The sequence below is a fragment of the Plecotus auritus genome, assembly GCF_963455305.1.
Source record: "Plecotus auritus genome assembly, chromosome: 1".
In the NCBI taxonomy this organism is placed as follows: Eukaryota; Metazoa; Chordata; class Mammalia; order Chiroptera; family Vespertilionidae; genus Plecotus; species Plecotus auritus.
In genome coordinates this window covers 72,234,223-72,258,956 of record NC_137770.1, presented here as the reverse complement: position 1 = coordinate 72,258,956, position 24,734 = coordinate 72,234,223, and the positions used below count along the sequence as shown (strand labels likewise).

Here is a 24,734-nt window from a genome sequence, read left to right as displayed (position 1 = left end):
TCCTTCCTTTAAAGTCTTTCCCATTGCTTGTAAGCGATCGGAAATTGTTTGCTCAGCAACATTTAATCTTTCTGCAAGTTGTTTTTGAGTTTGACACGCATCTTCATCCAATAGTGCTTGTAATTGTTGGTCTTACAACTTTTTTGGTTGACCTGGATGTTCTTTGTCTTTCACATCAAAATCATCACTTTTAAAGCACTTAAACCAGCGTTCACAAGTATCTTGAGTTGGAGCATGTTCACCATAAGCTTCCCAAAGTATATGATAACTTTTTCTTCAAAATAAAGTAATGAATTAAAACTCCTGCAAATGCTTTTTTTTTTTTTTTTGGCAGTGATGATAGAAAAAAGGTATGGAATATTAGCAGGGTCTTCTAAGTAATCTTTCAACAATATAAAGTAATTATTTGCCCATCTTTGGAGAAAAATATAGCTTCATTAAAGACGTCCATGTGCACAGCATTTTCTGAGAGTAATTGGCAACTTCTGAGACTTCCTTTGAGTTACCAGACTTGTGCAAGTTTGGGGTACCTGTCCGGCCTGCTAGTTTAGTGCCTCGTGGTGAGAATAGTTTACTGGAAACTTGTCCTGCCTTCATTTGTGGTAGTTCCAAGACCTTTCTGCTTCTTGGAGTTGCTCTGAGCACTATGCCTTGAAGATTGCTTTATATTCTTGGTCATGGTGGATTTCACACCTAAATTAAAGCTTTAAAGTCCTCCCTCCTTTTTTGCTTCCCTCCCCTCTGTTTTTTTTTTTTCTCATTTCTCCTTCTCCTTCTTTTTACTCTCCTTCTTCCCACCCGTTCTTCTCCTCCTCTCATCCTGATGTTCTCCTCTTCCTCCTCCTCCTCCTTATAAAAGCCCTTTGTAACAATATCTTTATAACACTGAGATGTATTAAATAACATTTGGTTGTACATTTCTTAACTGATTTCCATATAGCCCAGTTTGTCCTGGAAGATAGCAGTTTTGTGGGGTTCTGGCTACTTATTTACATGTTTGACACATTGGTAAATTATGAACTCTAGCAGCCATAAACTGATCTTTTAGTCTGAAATATGGGTGTAAGTGCCATAGTGGTACTTACTTAAGGGCATTTAAAAAATCATACTAAGAGGTTTCAGTGCCAGGTCTTTGTTGTTGTTGTCAGTTCTCACCCAAGAATATTTTTCATTGATTTTAGATAGAATAGGAGGGAGGGAGGGAGAGACATAGATGTGAGAAGATGTGAGAGAGACATCTATTGGTTGACCCTTTGGTGCACAGGCCTATGCTCTAACCGCTGAGCCACACCGGCCAGGGCAAGTGCCCAGTTCTTTCAGATAGTGATCTGTATTAGAAGGATATCTGATGGTTCATTTATTAGTTGAAGGGGTTGGACTAGATGATAACATTGCTTCCCATTTAAAAATTGTATAAATCATTATACAATTGCTTGTATATACACATGTGGAATTTGTAGAAGGATTCCCAAGTAACCGGTAATAGTGTTTGCCTCTGGCAAGGAAGACAGGGAACTGAGTAGTTATGGAGACTTTTCAATTTGAATGTTTTCCTTGTTAAAGAAAAGTAACCTGAAATATATAATACTCTACTAAAATGTGATCCAGTGGACTAAATATTATGCAATTATTAAAAAGGACTCCAAAGCAGTATAGGTAAATTATGAATTAATAAATGAAAAGTAAGCTATCAGAACTAGGTAAAGTATACAAGTAACTGATATTAGATGATATATGAAGAAATTAAAACAGTGTTGTTGAGATTGTGAACAAATTTGGCTTTCTCAAAAAATCTTTTAGGAAAGTTAGTCATTAACTAATTTTGTTAAACTAAAAGGAACTTGAGTTTTAGAGCAGCCTTTGAGGTCTGAGACCAATGCTAGGGTAAACTCCTCAGCCTCCTGAAGAATATGGCTGTGGCTGGCAGAGTCAGGAGAAAGGTGGAGATTAACTAGTGTAACAATAAAACTGTACCTTCAGGCTCATAATGTAAGGATGATTATAATAACTTGGAGTGCTTACCATGTGCCAGACACTTTGCCAGGCATTCTCATGGACTCCGTTAATTCTGTTGTAGGCGGCTGGAACAGCACTGGCTGTTAGACCCATGGGGGTCAGACTGGACCTGGGTTCAGCAACTTCGGTACTTGGGTTCTGGCTAGGAAAGAATTGAGAGCCAAGATCCAAACTGTAAGAGAACATTTATTTGGTAAATTACAGCGGTAGAAGAAGTAATTCCTAGAAGAAATGGGCTTAGGAAACAAGTTATAGAGGTAAAGGAAGGGCCCTTGGAACTTGGGAGTGAGGAAGGTAATGGTAATGCACCTGGGGGACAGAGAAGGGGAAGGGAAAAGGCTGCACATGGTCCCAGGAGGGAAAGTGCGCTAGGTCCTCTGTGTCCTCGATCCTAAGGGTTTTAAGGGTGGAAATGTTAGGGGAGGTCCCAGGAGAAGATCTCAAAAGAGTATTCAGCAGTTTTCCAGGTGTGTCCTTTCAGGTTTGTGGTCTCCACTGATTGATTGGCTGGCACCAGGGCATGGAGTCATTATTCAATGCAGTTGGTCCTGTGGTCAGCTGTGGTTGGTTTGGTTGCTCTTCTAGGCCCTAGAGCTGAAATACAACTAAAGCCTAGATGTTATCTCTAGGGCAGTGGTTGGCAAACTGCGGCTCTGTTGACTAATGAGTTTGCCGACCACTGACATAGGGAGGAAAGGTCAGGGGGTCCAAACTGCATGACCAGTGATATGCTAGGGGAGGAAAGGTCACCCTGGTGGCAAGGTCCCACCCTACATTTTGTCCTTTGCCAGGCACCATCAGCCTTCCACTCTGATGACCTTTTGTACCTAGCCCCGTGGTCGGCAAACTGCGGCTCGCGAGCCACATGCGGCTCTTTGGCCCCTTGAGTGTGGCTCTTCCACAAAATACCACGGCCTGGGTGAGTCTATTTTGAAGAAGTGGCGTTAGAAGAAGTTTAAGTTAAAAAAATTTGGCTCTCAAAAGAAATTTCAATCGTTGTACTGTTGATATTTGGCTCTGTTGACTAATGAGTTTGCCGACCACTGGTCTAGCCCATTGTCCTCGCTCTGCTCATGTCTGTCTAACTGCCTACCATAGTTCACTCCACAGTCCTCCTGTTCATGCACCCCTCACTGGTAAGCTTTGGTGCCATGAACAGAATCATTCTGTCAACCTGCTTCTCCCAAGAGTGTACTGTTTACACCAAGCTGTTCACATCTGCCTGGTTGGCAGAAAGGTCCACAATGCTTCCTCAGTGCCTGAAATCCCACTGGCTTTGCCCTGGCTGGGGGTAGGTAATTCCGCCTCCTCTGCTCTCCTTAGAGAACAGAACAGAGCCTAGTTTGGGGATGAAACCTGATGCTGAAGCATTCACAGCTGCACCTAGTGTGTCCTCCCAGCCTAGCTTTGGACCACTCACTTCCTGCTTTTCCTGCTGTGCCCCTGTTTACTTTTGTCCTATTGTTTCTAAAACTGCAAGTAAATTTTTGTTTCTAGAGCAGAGGTGAGGAGGACAACTATCACAACTCTTTCAGCCTCTCCTTTAAACCCTGGAAAATAGCCTGGGATAAAGTCCACACTTGCTACACCCTCTTTGGCTGTCTTTTTTCTTTTGATAACTTTTTCCCCTTCTACCTCCAGTCTGCCAGGAGACTATTTCCCAGAAATTCCTTTTATCATTTTTTTATTACCTCATTTTACTTATCAGTTTATGCCTGGGTTATTCTCAAATGATGAGCAAAATAGGTTCTTTGTAAATGTCAGCTGATGATAACATGCCAGTTTTACAAATTGCCTAATTTGTTTTCTTGGAGCCCATTCCTTTGAAACTGGACAACCAATGGGTCCAGGCTGCCTGTCACTACTTGAGTCAATTAGGCAGAGACAGGGTTATATCATATATGAGCTTTTATTCCAATAATGTCAGCAGTATGGGAGAGCAGCAGGTAGGTCATCCACGAAAATCTGCTCGACCCCACCTCCCACCCTCAAGCCAGCTGCTTATATTGGGTAGGGCAAAGATTACATGGGGAAGTAGGCGAAAGGAATAAGAATGGGTATGCAACCTGGCCAGCATGGCTTAGTGGTTGAGCATCAACCTATGAACCAGGAGGTCATAGTTCGATTTCTGGTCATGGCACATGCCTGGATTGTGGGCTCGATCCCCAGTGTGGGGCATGCAGGAGGCAGCCGATCAATAATTTTCATCATTGATGTTTCTCTCCCTCTCCCATCTCTGAAATCAATAAAAATATATTTTAAAAAAATAATGGGTATGCAAAATGGGTATTATTACAGGCATGGGGAAGTAGGCTATTCGGGCTGGGGAGGGACTCTATTGTTGGAGCAACTAGGCCAGGTCAAGGTTAACAGAGCATGATTAATGTTTCTTATAACCATAGCTAGTTCCCAATATTCTATTTCTGCCCCTAACACCTATACTGAGAACTCAGTGGAGATCATGCAATCACAGAAAAGAGGCTGATCCAAGGCTCTGGTGTTCTTTTACTGAGGGAAATGGTAAAGCCACTAATGCTTGGTGCAGGGGTGAACCAGATTTTAAAGATAAAATCTGTTTGCCCTGGCCAGTGTTGCTTATTGGTTATGTTTTAGGTGGTAGAAACGGCACCATGTGTCTGACTGGTGGGGGTCAGCAACCTCGGTACTTGGGTTCTGGTTAGGAAAGAATTCAGAGCCAAGACCCAAACTGTAAGAGAACATTTATTTGGTAAATTACAAAGGTAGAAGAAGTAATTCCTAGAAGAAATGGGCTTAGAAAACAAGTTATAGAGGTAAAGGAAGGGTCCTTGGAACTTGGGAGTGAGGAAGCTAATGGTAACGTCCCTGGGGAGGAGGAAGGAAAAGGGAAATGGAGAGGGAAGGAAAAAGCAAGGTGTCCTTTCAGGTTTGTGGTCTCCACTGATTGATTGGCCGGCACCAGGGCAGGGGTCATTATTCAATGCAGTTGGTCCTGTGGTCAGCTGTGGCTAGTTTTGTTGCTTATCTGGGCCTAGAATTGAAATACAACTGAAGCCTAGATGTTATCTCTAAGGAGGAAAGGTCAGGGGGTCCAAACCTCATGACCAGCAATTGCTAGGGGAGAAAAAGTCACCTGGGGACAAGGTCCTATCCTACATTTGTCCATTGCTAGGCACCTGGGGCTTTCCATCCTGGTGACCTTCTGTACCTGGCCCCTTGTCCTTGCTCTGCTCATGGCTAACTGCCTATAGCAGCTAGAGCATCGGCCCTTGCACTGAAGGGTCTTGGGTTCCATTCCTGGTCTGGGGCAAGTTAGATCCCTGCCTCCATCTGAGTGAGGGAGGCAACCAACCAGTCAATGAATCTCTCTCACATCAATGTTTCTCTCTCCCTCTCTTCTACTCTCTCTAAAAATCAATGGGAAAAATATCCTCAGGTGAGGATTAACAAAAAATAAAATCTGTTTGAGTGCCCAGCCTTAAATTCAGTACAAGTTCCCTGCCCTACAGTGCCAGCCTGAAACCTCAAACTGATTAATAAGTATGTGTTTTTAATCAAAGTATGCATTTTCATAGCTTATAAGTTAGAGGACTGAAAGGAAAATTTCACAATTTCCTTTTCAACTAAAATTGGTTTTGTGTTAAGTCTTAACTACCTTCCATTTAACACATAGTTTTAGATTTTATTCCCAAGAGTCTATTTTGATTGCTCTTGATTTAGTTTGCATACTAATTCCTTTCATTTTTTTAGCTGTTAAATTTTTTCCTTTGACACTCTAGAGATGAGTTAGAGTTGAGACATCTCCCCATTTTGTTCACTTTGAAGCATTCAGTGGTGGGCTCAGATCAAAGGGTCAACTGGCTTCCAAAGGGCCACAGGAATGCTGTTTGAGTGGAGGGCAACTTCTCCAACTGGGACTAATTTTGTGTTCTTTAGTTTCCCACAGTCAGATCACCCGCCTCTACAGCCGGTTCACCAGCCTGGACAAAGGCGAGAATGGGACTCTCAGGTAGGCAGTTCCTTTCTTTATTTTCTGGCAATGTCTGAATAAATGTTTTTATCCCGAGATAGGCATCTAGCATGCAGAGCAGGGACCATTTCTTCAGTTGTCTTTGAGCATCATTGATCCAAAAGGGAGTTAAATAAGCAGAACACCAGCATTACATTTATCTCTAGGTGCTTGCTGCTTTACTCCAACTCCTCTTAGTTTGGGTGGCCATTGTTGTGGTCCTAAGAATGTATGTACATTTGAGAATTTCAGCTCTCTCTGCTTGAGTTTTCCCACAGTCCTTTCCCAAAAAATATTGGCTTTATGAGGTTGACCCATAGCAATCCAAGTTGGTCAGTTTGTTTTGTATTTCCCAATACAACCCATAATGGGCAGTGATTCTCAACTGAGAGCTGTTTTGCCCTTGGGTGGCAAAATGTCTGGAGACATTTTTAATTGTCATGACTGAGAAATGCTGCTCTTGTCTAGTGGGTGGAGTCCAGGAATGCTGTTAAACATCCTACAGTGCACAAGACATCCTCCCACAACGAATAATTATTCTGCCCTAAATGTCAAAAGTGCCACTGGTCTAGAGTAACTCAGAGTAATGTGATGTGTATCATTTCATATTTGTAATTGTCTTATCAGAGTCAAATGAAAAAAATACCTCCTTACCACCACCTCCCAACCTAACTCTCAGTACAGTACAACCTTTTGTTACTGTTGTTCCTCAGTTTTGATTGACTGTATAGAATGAAGCTGCTTGCCTTTCTGGTGGCTGGCAGAAAGCAGTTTAGTACTTCTTTGGAAGGCTTCTCATATGGATGTGGGATGTAGCATAAAAGGGGAAGGAATATAGTTGCTAAGCCTTTGTACATATCCTCAGGCAGAAGAGCTAGAGAATTCAGTAAATCCCTAGGGCTATGTTTGTTCAAGGTAAAATCTGCCTTTACTAGAAGCTGGGATTGACCAAAACCATGCTGCACAGTCATTAAAATCAATGACTATGGAATACCTACCATGTGCAAAGACCTCACTAGGTGCTTTTTCTTAATTGAGGCAAAATACATATAAAATTTACCATTCTAAAATGTACAATCCAGTGGCATTAAGTATGTTCACAATGTTGTGTAACCATAACCACTATCTAGTTCTAGAACATTTTCATCACAGATGGACACCCCTTACCTATTAAGCAGTCTAGTTCCCATTCCTCTGGCAACCACTAATCTACTTTCTTCCTCTCTCTGGACATTTTATATAATATATGGAATCATACAGTATGTGGCCTTTTGTAATTGACTTCTTTCAATTAACATGATGTTTTCAAAGTTCTTCCATATTATAGCATGTGTCAGTACTTCATTCCTTTTTATGGCTGACTAATATTGTATTGTATGTATATATCACATTTTGTTTATTCATTCATCATTTGGTGGACATGTGGGTTGTGTACACCTTTAGGCTAGCTATTATGAGTAGTAGTAATATGAACATTTTGGTGTGGGCATATGTTTTCATTCTTTTGGGCATATCCCTAGGAGTAGAATTTACGTCTATGGTAATTTTATGCCTAATTTACTAAGGAACTGCCAAACTGTTTCCCAAGCAGCTGTACCATTTTACATTTCCACCAGCAATGTATGTGGGTTCAAACTTCTCTACATCTTCACCAATGCTTATTATGTCGATTGTGTGAGTGGTATATCATTGTGTGAGTGGTATATCATTGTGGTTTTGATTTTCTTTTAAATTTCTTTATTGATTAAGGTGTTACATATGTGTCCTTACCCCCCTATAGCCCCCCCTCCACACACTCATGCCCTCACCCCCCTGTTTTCTGTGTCCATTGGTTAGTTTTATATGCATGCATGTAAGTCCTTTGGTTGATCTCTCCCCTGTGGTTTTGATTTTTATTTCCCTAGTGGCTAATGATGTTGAGCATCTTTTCATGTGCTGGTTGATCATTTGTATATCTTCTTTGGAGAAATTCCTATGTATGTCCTTTGCCTGTTGTTTAATTGAATTGTTTATCTTTTTGTTGTTGAGTTGCAGGAGTTCTTTTTATAGATATTAGAACCTTTTCAGATACATGATTTGCAAATATTTTCTCTGTGTGGATTATCTTTTCACTCTTTATAATGTTCTTTGAAGCACAAAAGTTTTAAATTTTGATGAGTCCAGTTTATCTGATTTTTCTTTTGGTGCATGTGCTTTTGGTGTCATATCTAAGAAATCATTGCAATATCTAAGGTCATGAAGATTTTACCCCTCTGTTGTCTTCTAAGAGTTTTATAGTTTCTTATATTTAACTGTGATTCATTTTGACTTATATTTAACTCTGATTCATTTTGACTTATTTTATATATACACACAAAAATATGTACTTTATATATATGGTGTGAGGTAAGAGTGAAACATTTTTTTGTGGGTGGGTGTCCACCTGGCTCATTACCATTTGTTGAAGAGACTATATAAATTTGCACTTGAAAAATAAACCGGACTAGAAATCTCTACTTTTTTTCCATTCATCTCTAATACTTGAATAATTCACTTGGGATTACATCTTCCTCATAAATTTAGATTTAACCACTAAGATATAGATTCACATTAGTTCTGAGTCACCCTGGACAGCGTCGCTCAATGGTTGGAGTGTCGGCCCGAGCACCTCAGATTGGTATTTCATGGGATATAAATATACACTGTAACCTCACAAATCTTACTTTCTTCAGATGCCATTATATTGGGTGAAATACACCACTGCTATTGAAATTGGTCTTTCTGAAAAGGCAGTGGGGTCTGGTAAGAGATTCTGAAATGATCTTTTGTAGGAAAGATCAAGAGAGAGCTCAGTCAGCATCTGAATATAAAGATATTTTCTTGCCATAGCCGGTTTGGCTCAATGGATAGAGCGTTGGCCTTTGAACTGATGGGTCCTGTGTTTGATTCCGGTCAAGGGCACATGCCTGGGTTGTGGGCTCAGTCCCTGGTAGGGGTTGTGCCAGAGGCAGGTGATCAGTGATTCTCTCATCATTGATGTTTCTCTCTCTTTTCCCTTTCTCTCTAAAATCAATAAAAATTGTTTGTTTGTTTTAAAAAAGATGGTTTCTTTGTTTAAATACCCTCTGTGCTGATCTAGTCCATGGTCTTAGAAGTTAAAATAATGATTATCCTTTGTGGAGGGTAACAGGTAGAGACAAAGGGAGCATCTGAGTACTGGTAATATTAATGTTTCTTGATTTGGGTGCCGGTTACAATCTTCACCATGAAAATTCATCATGTTGAATGCTTATGATTTGTGCTCTTTTCAATACGTATGTTATACTTCAATAAAAGTTTACTTTTAAGATATCCTTTACATTGAACAATTTTAATATTGGGTCTTTGTCAGATAATACTTTTTCTAAAATAATACCTTGATGAAAAATGTTCCTGGATATTAAAGCCTACATGTTAAGTTGACTATAGGGGTTTCAATATAGACCAGCTAAACTCTGCAGTGAAGTTATTACTGGGAATTGTGTTGTTACATATTGCTTAATTATTACCTGTAAATTTTAGGAGATAGTGTCCTGAATGGTAGCCATTTATCTACTTACACACTAAGCCTTTTTGAGATTCATTTTCTTGTTTGACTTTAACCAGAGGACAGATGATTTCAACATTTTGGACAAGCACAAGCACAGTGGTATCACAGATGAGAACCATGATGCTGATCTAATTCTCATTCTTTTGGTAGATAGTCTTTTTTTTTCTTCTCAAAGCTTTAGATATCTCCTGTTGATGTTTTGAAATTTCACAATGATGCACCTTGTTGTGGGTTATTTTCTTTTATTCATTGCTCAGTAGTAGGAGAACCTTCACAATCTAAAAATATGTCCTTTCCTGGGAAGTTTTCATCTTTTCTGGGAAGTTTTCTTCTATTGTGTCTTTGAGTATTTCCATTCTTCTCCTTTTTTTTTTTTCCTTTTTATTAATCTTTATGGCATTTCTCTATTGGATTATGATGATTTGGCTTTTCTTTCATGTTTTCTGGTTGTTTGACTTTTTCCTTTGCTTCCTGAAAGATATCCTTGAATCTATTTTTTAGTCCTTTTATGAACTTTTATAGTCCACACTCATATTTTTAATTTCTAAGAATCTTTTGTTCTCTGTCCTCTGCTCTTTCACAGTAGCCTATTTCTGTTTTACAGTTGCAAAACTTAACAAATGTCTATTGGGTTACTTATTAGAATCTTTCATTCTAATAATTCTTTCATTCTAATAATTCTTTGATTCCCTGAATTATTCTTTCTATTCATCTTAATTCTACTCTTTTGTGCTAGTAATTTTCCAAGGCTCCTGGTGAGCCTTGGTTGTCCATTCAGATTTATGAAAAGGCCTGGCTGGATTACTGTAGAAAACTGTTATGGGTTTGTTTCTCTACAGATCTTTCCCTTCTGTACTCTGAGAAGGACCATTAAGTTGATAGGCCTCACTCTAGGGCAGCCTTGGGCAAACTACGGCCCGGCGGGCCGGATCCAGCTGTTCTATCTGGTTCTCTTGCTCTCCCCTCCGCTCCTTTACTTTGAATTTATATTAGTTCACACAAACACTCCATCCATGCTTTTGTTCCGGCCCTCCGGTCCAGTTTAAGAACCCATTGTGGCCCTCGAGTCAAAAAGTTTGCCCACCCCTGCTCTAGGGTATGTAGTCGGGGAGCAAGGGGACAGATTTGCAACCCACTTCCCCAAATAAAAGGATTGTGTTTCTGGGTGGCCAACCTCCCACACTTAGTTGAAGTTTTGCCCAGGTAGATCGTTCAGTTTCTTTCCATAGCAGTGCTCTGTTTGTATATTTTATTTGGAGAAATACCTATTCAAGTCCTTTGCCCATTTTTTTAATTTTAATTTTTATTACAGTTTAAAATTTTATTTAGCTTTATCAAAACATGTTTTTTCAACTTGAATTGAGGTGGTATCAGTGTGTGTTTGTTAAGATAATTTTTAAATTTTCAGTTATAGTTGGTATACAATATTATATTAGTTTCAGATGTATAACCCAGTGATTAGACATTTATATAACTTACAAAGTGATTACCCCAATAAATCTAGTATCCATCTGACACCATATATAGTTACCACAATATTATTGACTATATTCCCTATGATGTAGTTTATATAACCCAGGACTATTCTGTAACTATCAATTTGTACTTCTTAATTTGTATGTCAAAAAGTTTTCTGTGCCCTAGCTGGCTTGGCTCAGTGGATAGAGCGTCAGCCTGCGGACTGAAGGGTCCCAGGTTCGATTCCAGCCAAGGGCACATGCCTGGGTTGCGGGCTCGATCCCCAGTAGGGGGCGTGCAGGAGGCAGCCAACCAATGATTCTCTCTCATCACTGATGTTTCTCTCTCTCTCCTTCTCCCTTTCTCTCTGAAATCAATAAATATATTTTTTTAAAAAGTTTTCTGTATCTATGAATCTATTTCTGTTCCACTTGTTTATTTTGTTTTTTAGATTCCACGTATAAGTAAAATCATATGGCATTTGTCTTTCTCTGTCTGACTTATTTTATAAAGCACACTACCCTGTAGGTCCATCTTAAGCACCAAGTTATATTATGAATGACTTCTTCTGGTTCATTCATTGCTATAAAAAATATTATCCTAAGTGGTCAAGGAAGATTAGAATCCAGATTATTGTTCCAGAGCTTTGTGCTCAGTTTCCTATTTCTACCTTTGTCACCATCAGATGTGCTGGAGATGAGCTTGTTGAATTAAGCCCTGTAAATGTTAAACCACAAGAGCCGTGGTCGGCAAACTGCGGCTCGCGAGCCACATGCGGCTCTTAGGCCCCTTGAGTGTGGCTCTTCCACAAAATACCACGGCCTGGGCGAGTCTATTTTGAAGAAGTGGCATTAGAAGAAGTTTAAATTTAAAAAATTTGGCTCTCAAAAGAAATTTCAATCGTTGTACTGTTGATATTTGGCTCTGTGGACTACTGAGTTTGCGGACCACTGCACAAGAGGAACAATGTATTAAAGGCTCCCGGGTAAACAGAAACACTAGCATTTAGTACAAAGAGGGTGGAAGAGTAACTTCTATCTCTCTGTTAGTAAACATCTTAAAGTCAGCAATCAGATTTCTTGAGTTTATATTTCTTCATATACTTATTACCCAGATTTACCAGTTAACATTTTGCCACATAATTTGTATTTCCTATAACAAGGACCTTCCCATACCAAAATCAAGAAATTTAGCATTTTGATGCAGTACCATTTTATAATATTTTATATTCTGTATGGTCATATTTCATTTTTACCTATTGGTTCCGTAATGTCCTTCATAGCAATTTTTCTTCTAGTCTAGAATCATGCATTGAGTTTAGTTATATGGCTCATTAGTCTCCTTGGATCTGAAACAATCATGACTTTCTCTGTCCTTCATGACATTGGTATTTTTGAAAAGTATAGCACAGTTATGTTGTAGACAACTTTATATTGGCACATAATATCAAGAAGTTTTCTTTTTGAAATACTTACTGAACATTTTTGGGAGAAAACCTTTCTTTCAAAATGTTTAATATTGGAGCCCTGGCTGGTTTGGCTTAGTGGATAGAGCATCAGTTTGCGGACTGGAGGGTCCCAGGTTTGATTCCGGTCAAGGGCACATTGTCTGGGTTGCAGGCTCAATCCTCAGTAGGAGGAGTGTCGGAGGCAGCAAATCAATGATTCTCTCTCATCATTGATGTTTCTATCTCTCTTTCCCTCTCCCTTCCTCTCTGAAATCAATAAAGATTTTTTACATTTAATATTGGAAATAAATGTGCTTTTAGAAAAAGACATGCTTTGACTTACAGACTTAGATTTAAATCACAATTCTGCTACTCAGCTTTGTAGCATTGGGCAAGTTACTTTATCTCACTGACTCAGCTTCCTCAGTTCTAGAAGGATATAGGTAAAATGTTAGAATTAAGAAATGAGATAATGTATATAAACAGAGCAGCACATAATGTGTATAAAGTGAGAGGTAAATAATAATACTCCAATATAACTTCCAAATTGTGAGTAGATAACTACTCTTGCCATGTTTGAAGGTTAAATAGTCCTCTAACTCTAGTCTGTAGAAGATAATGGAGGAAAAAACAGACTCAGAGCAAGGAAGTCTGAAATCAGTTTGTTACATTTTTTCTTTCCTTGGACTTAAGCATTGCCTAAGAGTTATTTGTATGTCATAGTGCTGTAGATCTTCCTGTTCATTCTCTAAACTTAATAACTAAGTACAAAATGGTAATGTTCAAGGAATCATTTACAGGGACAACTGAGTATTTGCTCGTTGGTGGTTTATTGACGTAACCTGTGTGCTGAATTCACTGGAATGTGGCAAAGTTAAATCTGGCTTCTTCCACTCCTAACTTGGTGCAAGAAACACTTGGCAGCTATTAAAGTGCTATTCTTTGCTGTTATTTAATATAATTTGCCACAGAAGTAAATTCCAGAAGGTAATATCCTTGCTAGGAGTTCATGCCAAGGGCCAATGGTCTCTAACTCGAGGTGATTCTCTTGGCAGCCGGGAAGATTTCCAGCGGATTCCAGAACTTGCCATCAACCCATTGGGGGACCGGATCATCAATGCCTTCTTTCCAGAGGGGTGAGTCCCTGCAGTTATTTGGCTTCCTTTCTGAGGTTGATCTGGAATAATGATGTTGGTTGTGTCATCTCAGACCACAATCCTCCTGATTATATTGAACATCCCTAACTTGGTCATATCTAGAATATGCTTTTTCTTCTACCCTCCTTCCTTTTTAAACTTTAAACAGATATATGAGCCCATCTTTAAAATTCTGTTTTTAATCCCTGTTTATATATTTTTTAAATTATTTTTTAAATCCTCACCTGAGGATGTTTGCTTTTTATTGATTTTTAGAGAGAGATGAAAGGGGAGAGAGAGAAACATCGATATGGGAGAAACATTGATCAGTTGCCTCCCATACATGCCCCAACCGAGGATCAAACCAGAAACCTATGTATGTGCCCTGACTTGGAATCAAACCTCCAACCTTTTTAGTATACAGGACAACACTCCAACCAACTGAGCAACCCTGCCAGGGCTGATCCTGTTTATCTTTGATATAAAACTAAACTCTTTAAAAACTTTATTTGGAAATTATTTCAAATATACAGAAAAGTTGCAAAAATTGAAAATAGTGCAAAGGACACCTGTATATCTTTTACCCAGACACATCTATTGTTATATTGTTGTTAACATGTTGCCTCATTTGCATGTACTTTCTTTCAGTCCAAACCAATAAAAATATAATCAAGACACAGACATAATTATGCATTTTCTAGTAGCCACATTTAAAAAGTGAAAATTAACAAGTTAAATGAACTTCAGCGATACATATTTTATTTAATCTAATATATTCAGAGTATCATTCAATATGTAATTAGTATTTTAAAATTATTAATATATTTGAATATTTTTAAAATACGTTTTTGAAATTCAGTGTGTAATTTACACTTACAGCACCTACCAAATGCTATAGTAATATAAAATATTAGTTAATTTATTCTTTGTTTTCCAGCTTTATTGAAGATATGATTGACATATAACGTTGTGTAAGTTTAAGATATACAACAGTGATTTTATAGAGTTTATTGCAACAATGATTACCACAATTACATTAGTTAATATATTCATCACTTCACATAGTTAACTTTTTTGTGTGTGGCAAGAACTTTTATAATATACTCTCTTAGCAACTTTCAAATATATGGTATAGCTCAGCTGGCGTGGCTCAGTGGTTGAGCGTTGACCTATGAACCAGGAGGTCATGGTTCAATTCCTGATCAGGGCACATGCCTGGGTTGTGGGCTTGATCCCCAGTGGAGAGCATGCAGGAGGCAGCCGATCAATGATTCTCTCTCATCATTGATGTTTCTCTCTCTCCCTCTCCCTTCCTCTCTGAAATCAATAAAAATATATTTTAAAAAAACACACACAAAATAAAATATATAGTATAGTATTGTTAACTATAGTCACCATACTGTACATTACATCCCAGAACTTATTCATCTTATTACTGGAAGTTTTACACTTTGACTACCATTACCCATTCCTCCCATTATCTATTTTATCTATAATAATAAAAGCTTAATATGCTCATTAGACTGGACAGCCAAACAACCTTCCAGATGTCATTTCAGACGAATCTGCCATGGCGGGGGCCGAAGCAGTGGTGGTTAGGGGCATTCAGGCAGGCAGGCAGGCAAGCAATTGGGGTGATCAGGGAGGCAGGCAAGTGATTAGGAGCCAGTGGTCCTGGATTGGGAGAGGGATGTCTGACTGCCGGTTTAGGCCCGATCCCTCAGGGATCCCTGTGGGATCGGGGCTTAACTGGCAGTCAGACATCCCCCGAGTGGTCCCGGATTGCGAGAGGGTGCAGGCCGGGCTGAGGGGAACCCCCTCCTCCCACCACCCCCATGGATGAATTTTGTGCACCGGGCCTCTAGTTTTAATGTATTATTTATATTCCAATTTTATCAGTTCATCCAGTAAACTCCTTTATAGCACTTTTCCCCCCTTTAATAACAGAATGCAGTAGTCTGAGTTGTCATGTATCTTTAGCCTTCTTTAATTTGGATCATTTGCACAGCCTTTGTTTCTTTATGTGGGTTTTATTTTGTTTTGTTAGTATTTTTTTACAACTAAGAATACAGTCTTTGACTAAGAATACAGTCGTCCCCACCACATACGCACTTACTTTCTCAAATAGATTTGGGTTTGTCTAATGTAAAACTAGGCTGTTGATATGCTTCACTACTTAATACACTGCCTTCAAAGTACTGAGTCAATATTTATTGATTTGATTAGGTACCTTTTCATGAGTAAAGTTAATCATATAATCTTGTTTTAGGTAATCATTAACAATCTCTTCCTGGTTCCTTGTGGCTTGTCTATATGACCCAAAGGACTTTAAGAAGTTATGTGGTTGCCAGTTCTTAATGAGACTTAAGTATCAGTGAGGACACTATCACATAAAATGCCTGGAGAAATTTTAGAACTCTGAATTGAGAGCAAAGGAATTTGCAAAAGTTGAGAAGTTGGAGACTCAGTAAATCTGAGGGATAGTCAGAGGAACGCTAGCAGCCAATTTATATGAAGGCAGGAATATGAAGACAGACCTGCTCTTTCAGGTTCATGTTGACCATGAGTAATCTGCTACCCTTCCTCATTTCCCCCCATTTCTCTCCCTGAACTGCCCTGTTTGTTTTAGGTGTGGTTTTTCCACTTCTTCTTTTAGTTCTTGCAGAGCATTGAACTTCTCCAGAGAGAGCTTTCACAGCTGTGTTTCATATTCAGATATTTTGCAATGAAAAGTAAACCCTATAGAGTCATTTTGCCAACTTTTTTTCAGAGTTCCTCAGTCACCCTTGATTATTTGAAGAAGCAGCTTGTGGAAAGTTCTTTTGTAAGGCCAAATCACCTTTGTTGTAACTACAGTATCGCCTGCCATCCTACCCAGGGATCAGCTGCTAAGGATGATAGGCAGATGTACATGAGGAAGCTGAGGCCCACACTGGGGTGCACTGCTAAGCTCTTAGCAAGCTGCACCTCTGCTTCTTGCTCTTTCTAGTAAGATATAAATATCTGGCTTACAATGTATGTTTTTTGTCTGGTCTTATGCAAGTGGATATATATATATTTTTTTAGTTCTCACCTGAGGACATGTTTTATTGATTTTTAGAGAGGGGAAGGGATGGGAGAGAGAGAGAAACATTGATGCAAGAGAGACATCAATCGGTTGCCTCCCATTACACACCCCACCCAGGGATCTAACCTGCAACCCAGGTTATGTGCCCTGACTGGGAATCAGTGTACAGGATGATGCTTCAACCGAGCCACACCAGCCAGGGCTGGAATCTTTTTTTTAAACAATGAGATTTGAGTTCTGGCTGGTGTGGCTCAGTTGGTTGAGCGTCATCCCGTGCACTGAAAAGTCACCAGGTCAGTTGGTCAGGGCACATGTCTGGGTTACAGGATTGAGACCTGGTTAGGGTATGTGTAGGAGGCATTTGATGGATGTTTCTCTCTTTTCCTCTCTCAAAAAAAATCAATTAAAAAAATGTATTTAAAGAATGAGATTTGCCCCATGGGTGTGGCTCATTTGGTTGAATGTCATCCAATGCATGCACCAGGAGGTCACTGGTTTGAATCCCGGTCAGGGCACATACCAGGGTTGTGGATTTGATCCCCAGAAGGGGCCATATAGGAGGCAGCAAATCAGTGTTTCTGTTTGAAAGTGGAACATTGGTATATAGACCATTTTTTATTATTGTTATTAATCCTCACCTGAGGATATTTTTCCATTGATTTTTAGAGAGAGTGGAAGGGATGGGGAGAGACAGAGAAAATCGATGTGAGAGAGACACATCGATTGGTTGCCTCCTGCATGCACCCCAACCAGGGCCAGGGTTGGAGCCTGCAACCAAGGTAGGTATCCTTGACCAGAATCTCTTCAGTCTGAGAGCTGACACTTTATCCACTGAGCCTAACTGGCTAGGGTGGTGTTTAGTTACTTTTAACTCAGAGACATTATGGCAGTAAAATATGTACTTATTAACCTGTTTGTTCTGGCATGTAACTCAAATCTTATTTCATATTACTTGATTCCTCAGATCTTATTTTTTTTAATATATTTTTTATTGATTTTAGAGAAGAAGGAAGAGGTGGGGGGAGAGAGAGAAACATCAATGAGAGAGAATCATTGATTGGCTGCCTCCTGCAAGCCCTCCACTGGGGATCAAGCCCAAAACCCCAGCATGTACCCTTGACTGAGCCAAACCAGTTAGGGCAGATCTTACATTTTTTACAAGATACTGCTCCATTAGTAGTATAGCTACCTTTAAGAACTAAAGGTTATTCTTTAGAACAGTGGTTGCCAACCGGTGGTCCATGAGGTCCAAAAGATTGGCAACTTCTGGTTTAAGGAAACCAGGAAGAGCTGCATGCACAGATGGGCCAGAGGGGACTGCATGCCGCCCCCAGTCCCAGAGGCCACAGGGAGGTTGGGGCTGGGGGTGGGCTGGAGTGGAGACACAACACACAGGAACACCTGCCCCCACCCCAGCAGACACAACACAGCGGCTGGAGGCGTGTTCCAAGCGGCCACCACGCAGCTTGGAGCATGCCCCACCCCAACAGACACAACATGGTCATGATGCCCGGCTAATTAACATATTCCCTGTTTATATATATAGATAACATTTATTTTAAAGATAGCTTTTCCAGCCCTAGCTGGTTTGGCTCAGTGGATATAAATAATGTGGGCCTGCAGACTGAAGGGGGTCCCAGGTTCGATTCCAGTCAAGGTCACATGCCTGGTTTCTGGGCTTGATCCCTAGTAGGGGGTGTGCAGGAGGCAGCCGACCAATGATTCTCTCTCATCATTGATGTTTATCTCTCTCTCTCCGTCTTCCTTCCTCTCTGAATTCAATAAACATATTTTTTAATACATTTTTATTGATATTTTTACAGAAAGGAAGGGAGAGGGATAGAGAGTTAGAAACATTGATGAGAGAGAAACATCGATCAGCTGCCTCTTGCACACCCCCTACTGAGGATGTGCCCGCAACCACAGTACATGCCCTTGACCGGAATCGAACCTGGGACCCTTCAGTTGGCAGGCCAGTGCTCTATCCACTGAGCCAAACCGGTTAGGGCTAAACACATCTTTTAAAAAAAGATTATTAAAAAAAAGATTTTCCATAGTATGCCTTAACCTTAAAATATCACTAGGTATATGTGACTGCAGGGGAGACATAGGAGATGGTTGGAAGTCATTCAGTTGAAATGACCACCTTGCTGCTGCTGCAGATTCCAAAGCAGTGAGTTTGTTTTTAAAAATACATTTTTTTTTTTTTATTGATTTCAGAGAGGAAGGGTGAGGGAGTGAGAGATAGAAACATCAATGCCTACCTCACAAGGTTGAGGTGAGGCTTAAATGAAGATATTTTATGAATACTAAAGTACTAGTACTGTGCATATTGTTGGATGGACTTTCATGCCATTTTAGCTTAAGCTATTGCTAATAAATTGAATTCAAAGAAATTATCACCCTGTTTAACATGGTGTTCTGTTTGTTATATTTCCCAATCAGAGAGGACCAGGTAAACTTTCGTGGATTCATGAGAACTTTGGCTCATTTCCGACCCATTGAGGATAATGAAAAGAGTAAAGATGTGAATGGACCAGAACCACTCAACAGCCGAAGCAACAAACTACACTGTAAGGAGCTAAAGTCTTCTGGTTTAAAACATTTGCTTTTCATTTCATACAGATTACTTATTCATTTATTCAACAAACAAGAGTATGGTGGTTAAGAGCTCAGACCCTGGAGCTAAACTGGCTGGGTTTGAATCCCAGCTCTGCCATTTTTGACCATGTGACTTTGGGCAAATTATTCAAACTCTTTGGGCCTTGGTTTCCTCTTTCGTAAAGTGGAATATTAAAGGATTTCACCTAGGGATGTTTGTGAGGATTAAATGAGTTAACATATGTCAAGTACTTCAAATAGTGCCTGGCAATGAGTTGGCTACTAATATTACTCATAAATCATAGAATGCCTACTGTGTACCAGGAACTGGAGTAAGTGCTAGGATGACAACAGTGAAAAAGATCCAGCCCCGTCTATGGCCATACCACCCTGAACGTACCCGATCTCTGATCTTGGAAGCTAAGCAGTGTCAAGCCTAGTTAGTGCTTGGATGGGGAAAAGACCCAGGCCCACCTGTAAGGAATGACAATCCTCAGTTCATCTTAGAATTTGATAGGTATTAGATATGACTCAAGTGGGAGTGGACAGCTGGGTTTGTGCAAGATTAAATTTTGTCCCCATGCCTTTTGCCTCCTTTCCTTGGATGTTTGTTAGATTTCCCTCTGTCCTTGTTGGTTCATGTATAATATTGCCCAATCTCTTACAAAACTTCTCTAAGAAATTAAAATATAATTTCTCTTTTCATTTAACACAGTCACAGTTGAGATTGAAATTATGTTGAATTGATTGAATTCAAGCTTCTCTTCAAGGATGCACAGTGGTATACAGAGAGGTCTGTGAAAAGACTTTTTAATATTTAAACAAATATAGATGAATTATAGACTATTATAGACTATCATGCCAAATGTACATATATTTTTTAAATGGTGCATAAGACTTAAAATAAACTTTTTATTTGTGTCCCTTGGCTCAATCCCTGGTCTCCCTGTCTATAAGATAGGAGTATGAGTTCACTCCTTTATTCAGGAAAAGGGATTAAGAAGCACTGAAATAAGTATTGTTGTGTAGGGTAGGGAAGATTTTTTAACCAACATAATGAAATACTGCTCTTCTCTGTACATAAGATCATGTACCTTAATGAAGAACAGAACACTTAAATATAAACAAAAATAGATATATAAGAAAATAGAACTCTAATGATTTGTGATCAAACTTACTGGATACTATATTGGTGAATTCTAATTGCTTCTTTCAAGACTAAATACTGTTTGAGACAAAATGAAAGCCACCATGCACTGCAACTGTCTGGCCTGTAGCACCCCTCCCCCCCTACCCAAACCTTCAACCCCCACCATCAAAGTAATATAATATTAGGCTTTGAGTAGAGAAATGTATCATAATGGGACTAGTGATAATCCCACTCTGTGCTAAAGAGAACATATCTTGGGAACCATATTTTAGTTTGGATTCTGGAGATATACTAGAGCATATATATAGAAAGCAACTAGAAGTTTGAAGGCACTGATGACCACATGAATCATTATCATAAGGAAGAGTCCTTTTGTGGTAAAAAACACATAACATAAAATTTACCATCTTAAATATTTTTAAGTGTACAGTTTAGTAGTGTTAAGAATATTCACATTATTGTGAAACTTATCTGCAGAACTTTTCATTTTGCAAAGCTGAAATTCTGTGCTCACTAAATTCCCCTTTTCCCCCCATAAAAAGATTTTGAAAGAAGTGGGCATAAAGTCAGAAGAAGATAAGACTGGGTTAGAGATTTTTCTTCAAATATATGAAAGTTTATGGTGTGGAGAAGAATTTATGCAATGAGGACATGGATATATTTCAGTTCAACAGAAGGAAGAATTTTTAAGAGAGATACTCATGTAAGGATAGGACTGTCTCAGAAAAAGTAGTAATTCCCTGTTCAAGGAAAAAAGGGAATGGCCCTATCTGGGTAGCTCAGTTGGTTGGAGCATCATCTGGATATGCCAAGGTTGTGGGTTCCCTGGTCAGGGCATACATAAGAATCAACCAGTGAATGCATAAATAAATGGAACAACACATCAGTCTGCCCCTTTCTCTCTCTCAAATCTTACCTTATAATAGACAAACATGTAAATTGACTGTACCTCCGCTACACCCACAGCCAATCAGGAGTGGGTATGCAAATTAACCCGACAGGTTAATTTGCGTATGCAGGCGCAGAGCTGCTGGGTCGGGCGGGACGCCTGCTATGAGGGAGAGAGAGGGGGGCAGAGGGAGCTACAGGAGCGGTACTTCGGCTGGAAGTGGAGACTTGGCGGCTCTTCTTCCCCTGGCTTCGCTCCCGGACGGCCAGGAGCGAAGCCAGGGGAAGGAAGGCCTATTGCACGAATATCGTGCAACGGGCCTCTAGTTAATAAATAAATAAAAATTAAAATAAGCCAGACACTAAAGGATAAATATTGTTTGAATACTCTTATAAGAGGTTCCTAGAGTAGTCAAATTCATAGAGAGAAAGTAGCCAGGGGCTGGGGGGTTGGAGGAGATGGGAGTCATAGTTTAATGGGTCATAGTTTCAGTTGGGAGAGCTGAAAAAGTTCTAGAGATGGATCATGGTGATGGTTATATCAAAATGTGAAAATACTTAACTAATTTTACAAAGGGTCAAAATGGTAAATTTTATGTATATTTTATTTAAAAGAATAAACAGTGATTAAAAAGGTAAAGGTTTGACTGAGATCATTAGTTTGGTCTCTCATTAAGCAAATGTATGAGTAATTACTAGGTGCAAAGCACTATTTTAGGTCCAGAATATAATGATGCATAAATCAGATTAGGTTTTTGCTTTCATAGAGTTTATGATCTAATATGGGAGACAGACTATGGAAAAAGACAAATGAATAAACAAGATTAAGAGCATGGCAAGTTCTATGAAGGAAATGAATAAGGTGAGATTAGAAAGTGTTAGGGGGCTGTCATAACTTTAGAATGAGTGGTCAGTGAACTCTGAGGAATTGAAATATGAGCTAAGAATGAGCCAACCATGTGAAAGACAGGAGAGCTCTAGGCAAAGGGAACAACTGGTTTAAAGGCCTTTGGGTGTAATTAGTACTTGGTGTATTCAGAGAACAAAGAAGCATTATCAAGAAAGAAGTGAGTGGTATGGGAGGAGGGTAGAGAGGTGATGGCAAGTAAATGGCATTGATTGAGTTCTTATTGTGTGCCAGACACTATTTAAAATGCCTTTCATGGCTCTCCTCCCAGGAGCTCACGCCTTTCCCTTTCCTCTTCCCTTCCCTGCCCCAGGCACATTACCATTAGCTAAACAACAACAACAAAGTGCCTTTCATGTGCTAACTCATTCAGTCCTCAGAACCCTATGAGGTGGATTCTGTTCTTATTTTGCACCCTTCAGGCAACTGAGTCAAAATGTTAGTAAGCTTCAGAGCCAGGATTCAGCAGAGCCAGACAAGAGTCTTAACCTCTGTATTGTATTGGGCTGAGAAGCTCAAGCAAGAGGTCTGAGCTGGAGCTACATGTTTGGGAGTATTCAGAATTAGGTGGCATTTGAAGCCATGGAACTGGAAATTCCAGAAGGCTGCTTTGGAGACGAAAGTCCAAGTCATAGGACCAAGAATCAGGAAAGGGAGAGTAGAAAAGGAAAGAGAAGACCTAACAAAATGGCTCTGTCATTTGTGCATTTGACCGTTCATTATCTTGGGAAAAGTGTTTCTTCTGGTTCAGGGCCAGAGCTGACTGACAGGAATCCAAGTCAGTCGAAAAATAACTACGGTTGCTGCAGTTTTTTCTAAAACGTCCTGGGTGATCTCTCCAGTTACTCTGCTGGTGTCTTAGTCTGCTCAGGCTGCTGTAACAAGACACCATTGCTGGGTGACGAAAATAACAGACATTTCTCACAATTCTGGAGTCTGGGAAGTCTGAGATCAGGGTGCCACATGGTTAGTTTCCCGATAAAGGCCCTCTACTGGTTCACCAACAGTCATCTTCTTACTGTATCCTCACATGGAGAGGGTGGTAGAGACAGAGAGGGAGAAAGAGATCTCTTGTCTCCTTCCATCATGAGGGCTCCAACCTCATGACATAATCTAACCCTAATTACCCCCACAGGCTCTACCTCCTAATAGGATTGCATTGGAGGTTAAGACTTCAACATGAATTTGGGGGGACACAAATCTTCACTCCATGGTACCTGGGTTTCAGAATAAGCAGTTAAATACAAAAACCAACAGATTTATAAAATCTGCTCAACCTACCTGACTGGTGTGGCTCAGAGATTGAGTGTCGACCCATAAGCCAGGAGGTCATGGTTCAATTCCCAGTCAGGGCACATGCCCTGATTGTGGGCTCAATCCCCAATAGGGGGCATGCAGGAGGCAGCCAATCAATGATTCTCCCTCATCAATGATGTTTCTGTCTCTCTCCCTCTCTCTGAAAGCAATAAAAACATTAAAAAAAGATGCTCAACTTCACTAGCTATAAGGAAAATGCAAACCAAAACTACAAGATACCATCTCATACTTGTTAGAATGGCTGTTATCAATAAGACAAGAAATAACAAGTGTTAGAGAGGTTGTGGAGAAAAGGGAACCCTCATACACTGCTGGTGGGAAAGTAAACTGGTACAGCCACTATGGAAAACAGTTTGAAGGTTCCTCAAAAAAATAAGAATAGACCACATGATTTAGCAGTCCGTCTGATGGGGTATCAACCTAAAAATTTTGGAAACATTTATTTGTAAAGGTATGTGTATCCCTCTGTTTGGTGCAGCATTATTCATGGTAGCCAAAAAATGGAAACAACCTAAGTGTCCTTTGATGGATGATTGGGTAAAGATATGGTACATATATACAATGGAATACTACTCAACTATAAGAAAGGATGAAATACTATCATTTGCAACAACATGAATGGATATTGAAAGTATGCTAAGCAAATTAAAGTCAGATGGAAAAGGACAAGAACCACATGAGTTCACTCATATGTGTGATATAAAACAGAAAGCAATAAGCAAGCAAACAATTCATAGATACAGGCAGCAGTATGGTGGTTACCAGAAAAGGAGAAAGGTGGGGGGAGAATGAAGAGAGTCAAATAAATGGTCACAGAAGGAGACTAGGCTTTGGGTGGTAAGCACACAATGCAATATGCAGATGATATAGTACAGAATTGTATGCCTGAAACGTATGTAATGTTATTAACCAGTCACCCTGATTAATTTTTAAAAAGAATTAGCAGTTCAGGCTTCTGTAAATACTTCAACAGAAAGGCATGTGTATTCCAGTTACCTAATTAAGAAATACAGAAATAGATATTAACAGGTTATATAGCAAACAGGTTTCCATCCCAAAATCATCCTGAATATAGCTTAGTAGATAACACATTTTATCCTATTTCTGAAATGTGACAACATATGCAGAATTGTGTGTGTGTGTTTAGGGAATATATTAAACATATTCCTGCAGGAACACTTATGATCTTTG

The 24,734-nt window shown here is 39.6% G+C and overlaps 1 protein-coding gene across 1 annotated transcript in view; it reads left to right on the top strand.

Annotated features, from left to right (window-relative positions):
• CHP1 (calcineurin like EF-hand protein 1) overlaps positions 1-24,734 on the top strand; it is a 43,216-nt gene that overhangs the window by 9,042 nt on the left and 9,440 nt on the right. Inside the window, exons 3-5 of the mRNA XM_080663525.1 lie at positions 5,932-6,004; positions 13,533-13,613; positions 19,126-19,253. Coding sequence (XP_080519651.1) covers positions 5,932-6,004; positions 13,533-13,613; positions 19,126-19,253 — 282 coding nt within the window. The remainder of the gene's footprint in view (positions 1-5,931; positions 6,005-13,532; positions 13,614-19,125; positions 19,254-24,734) is intronic.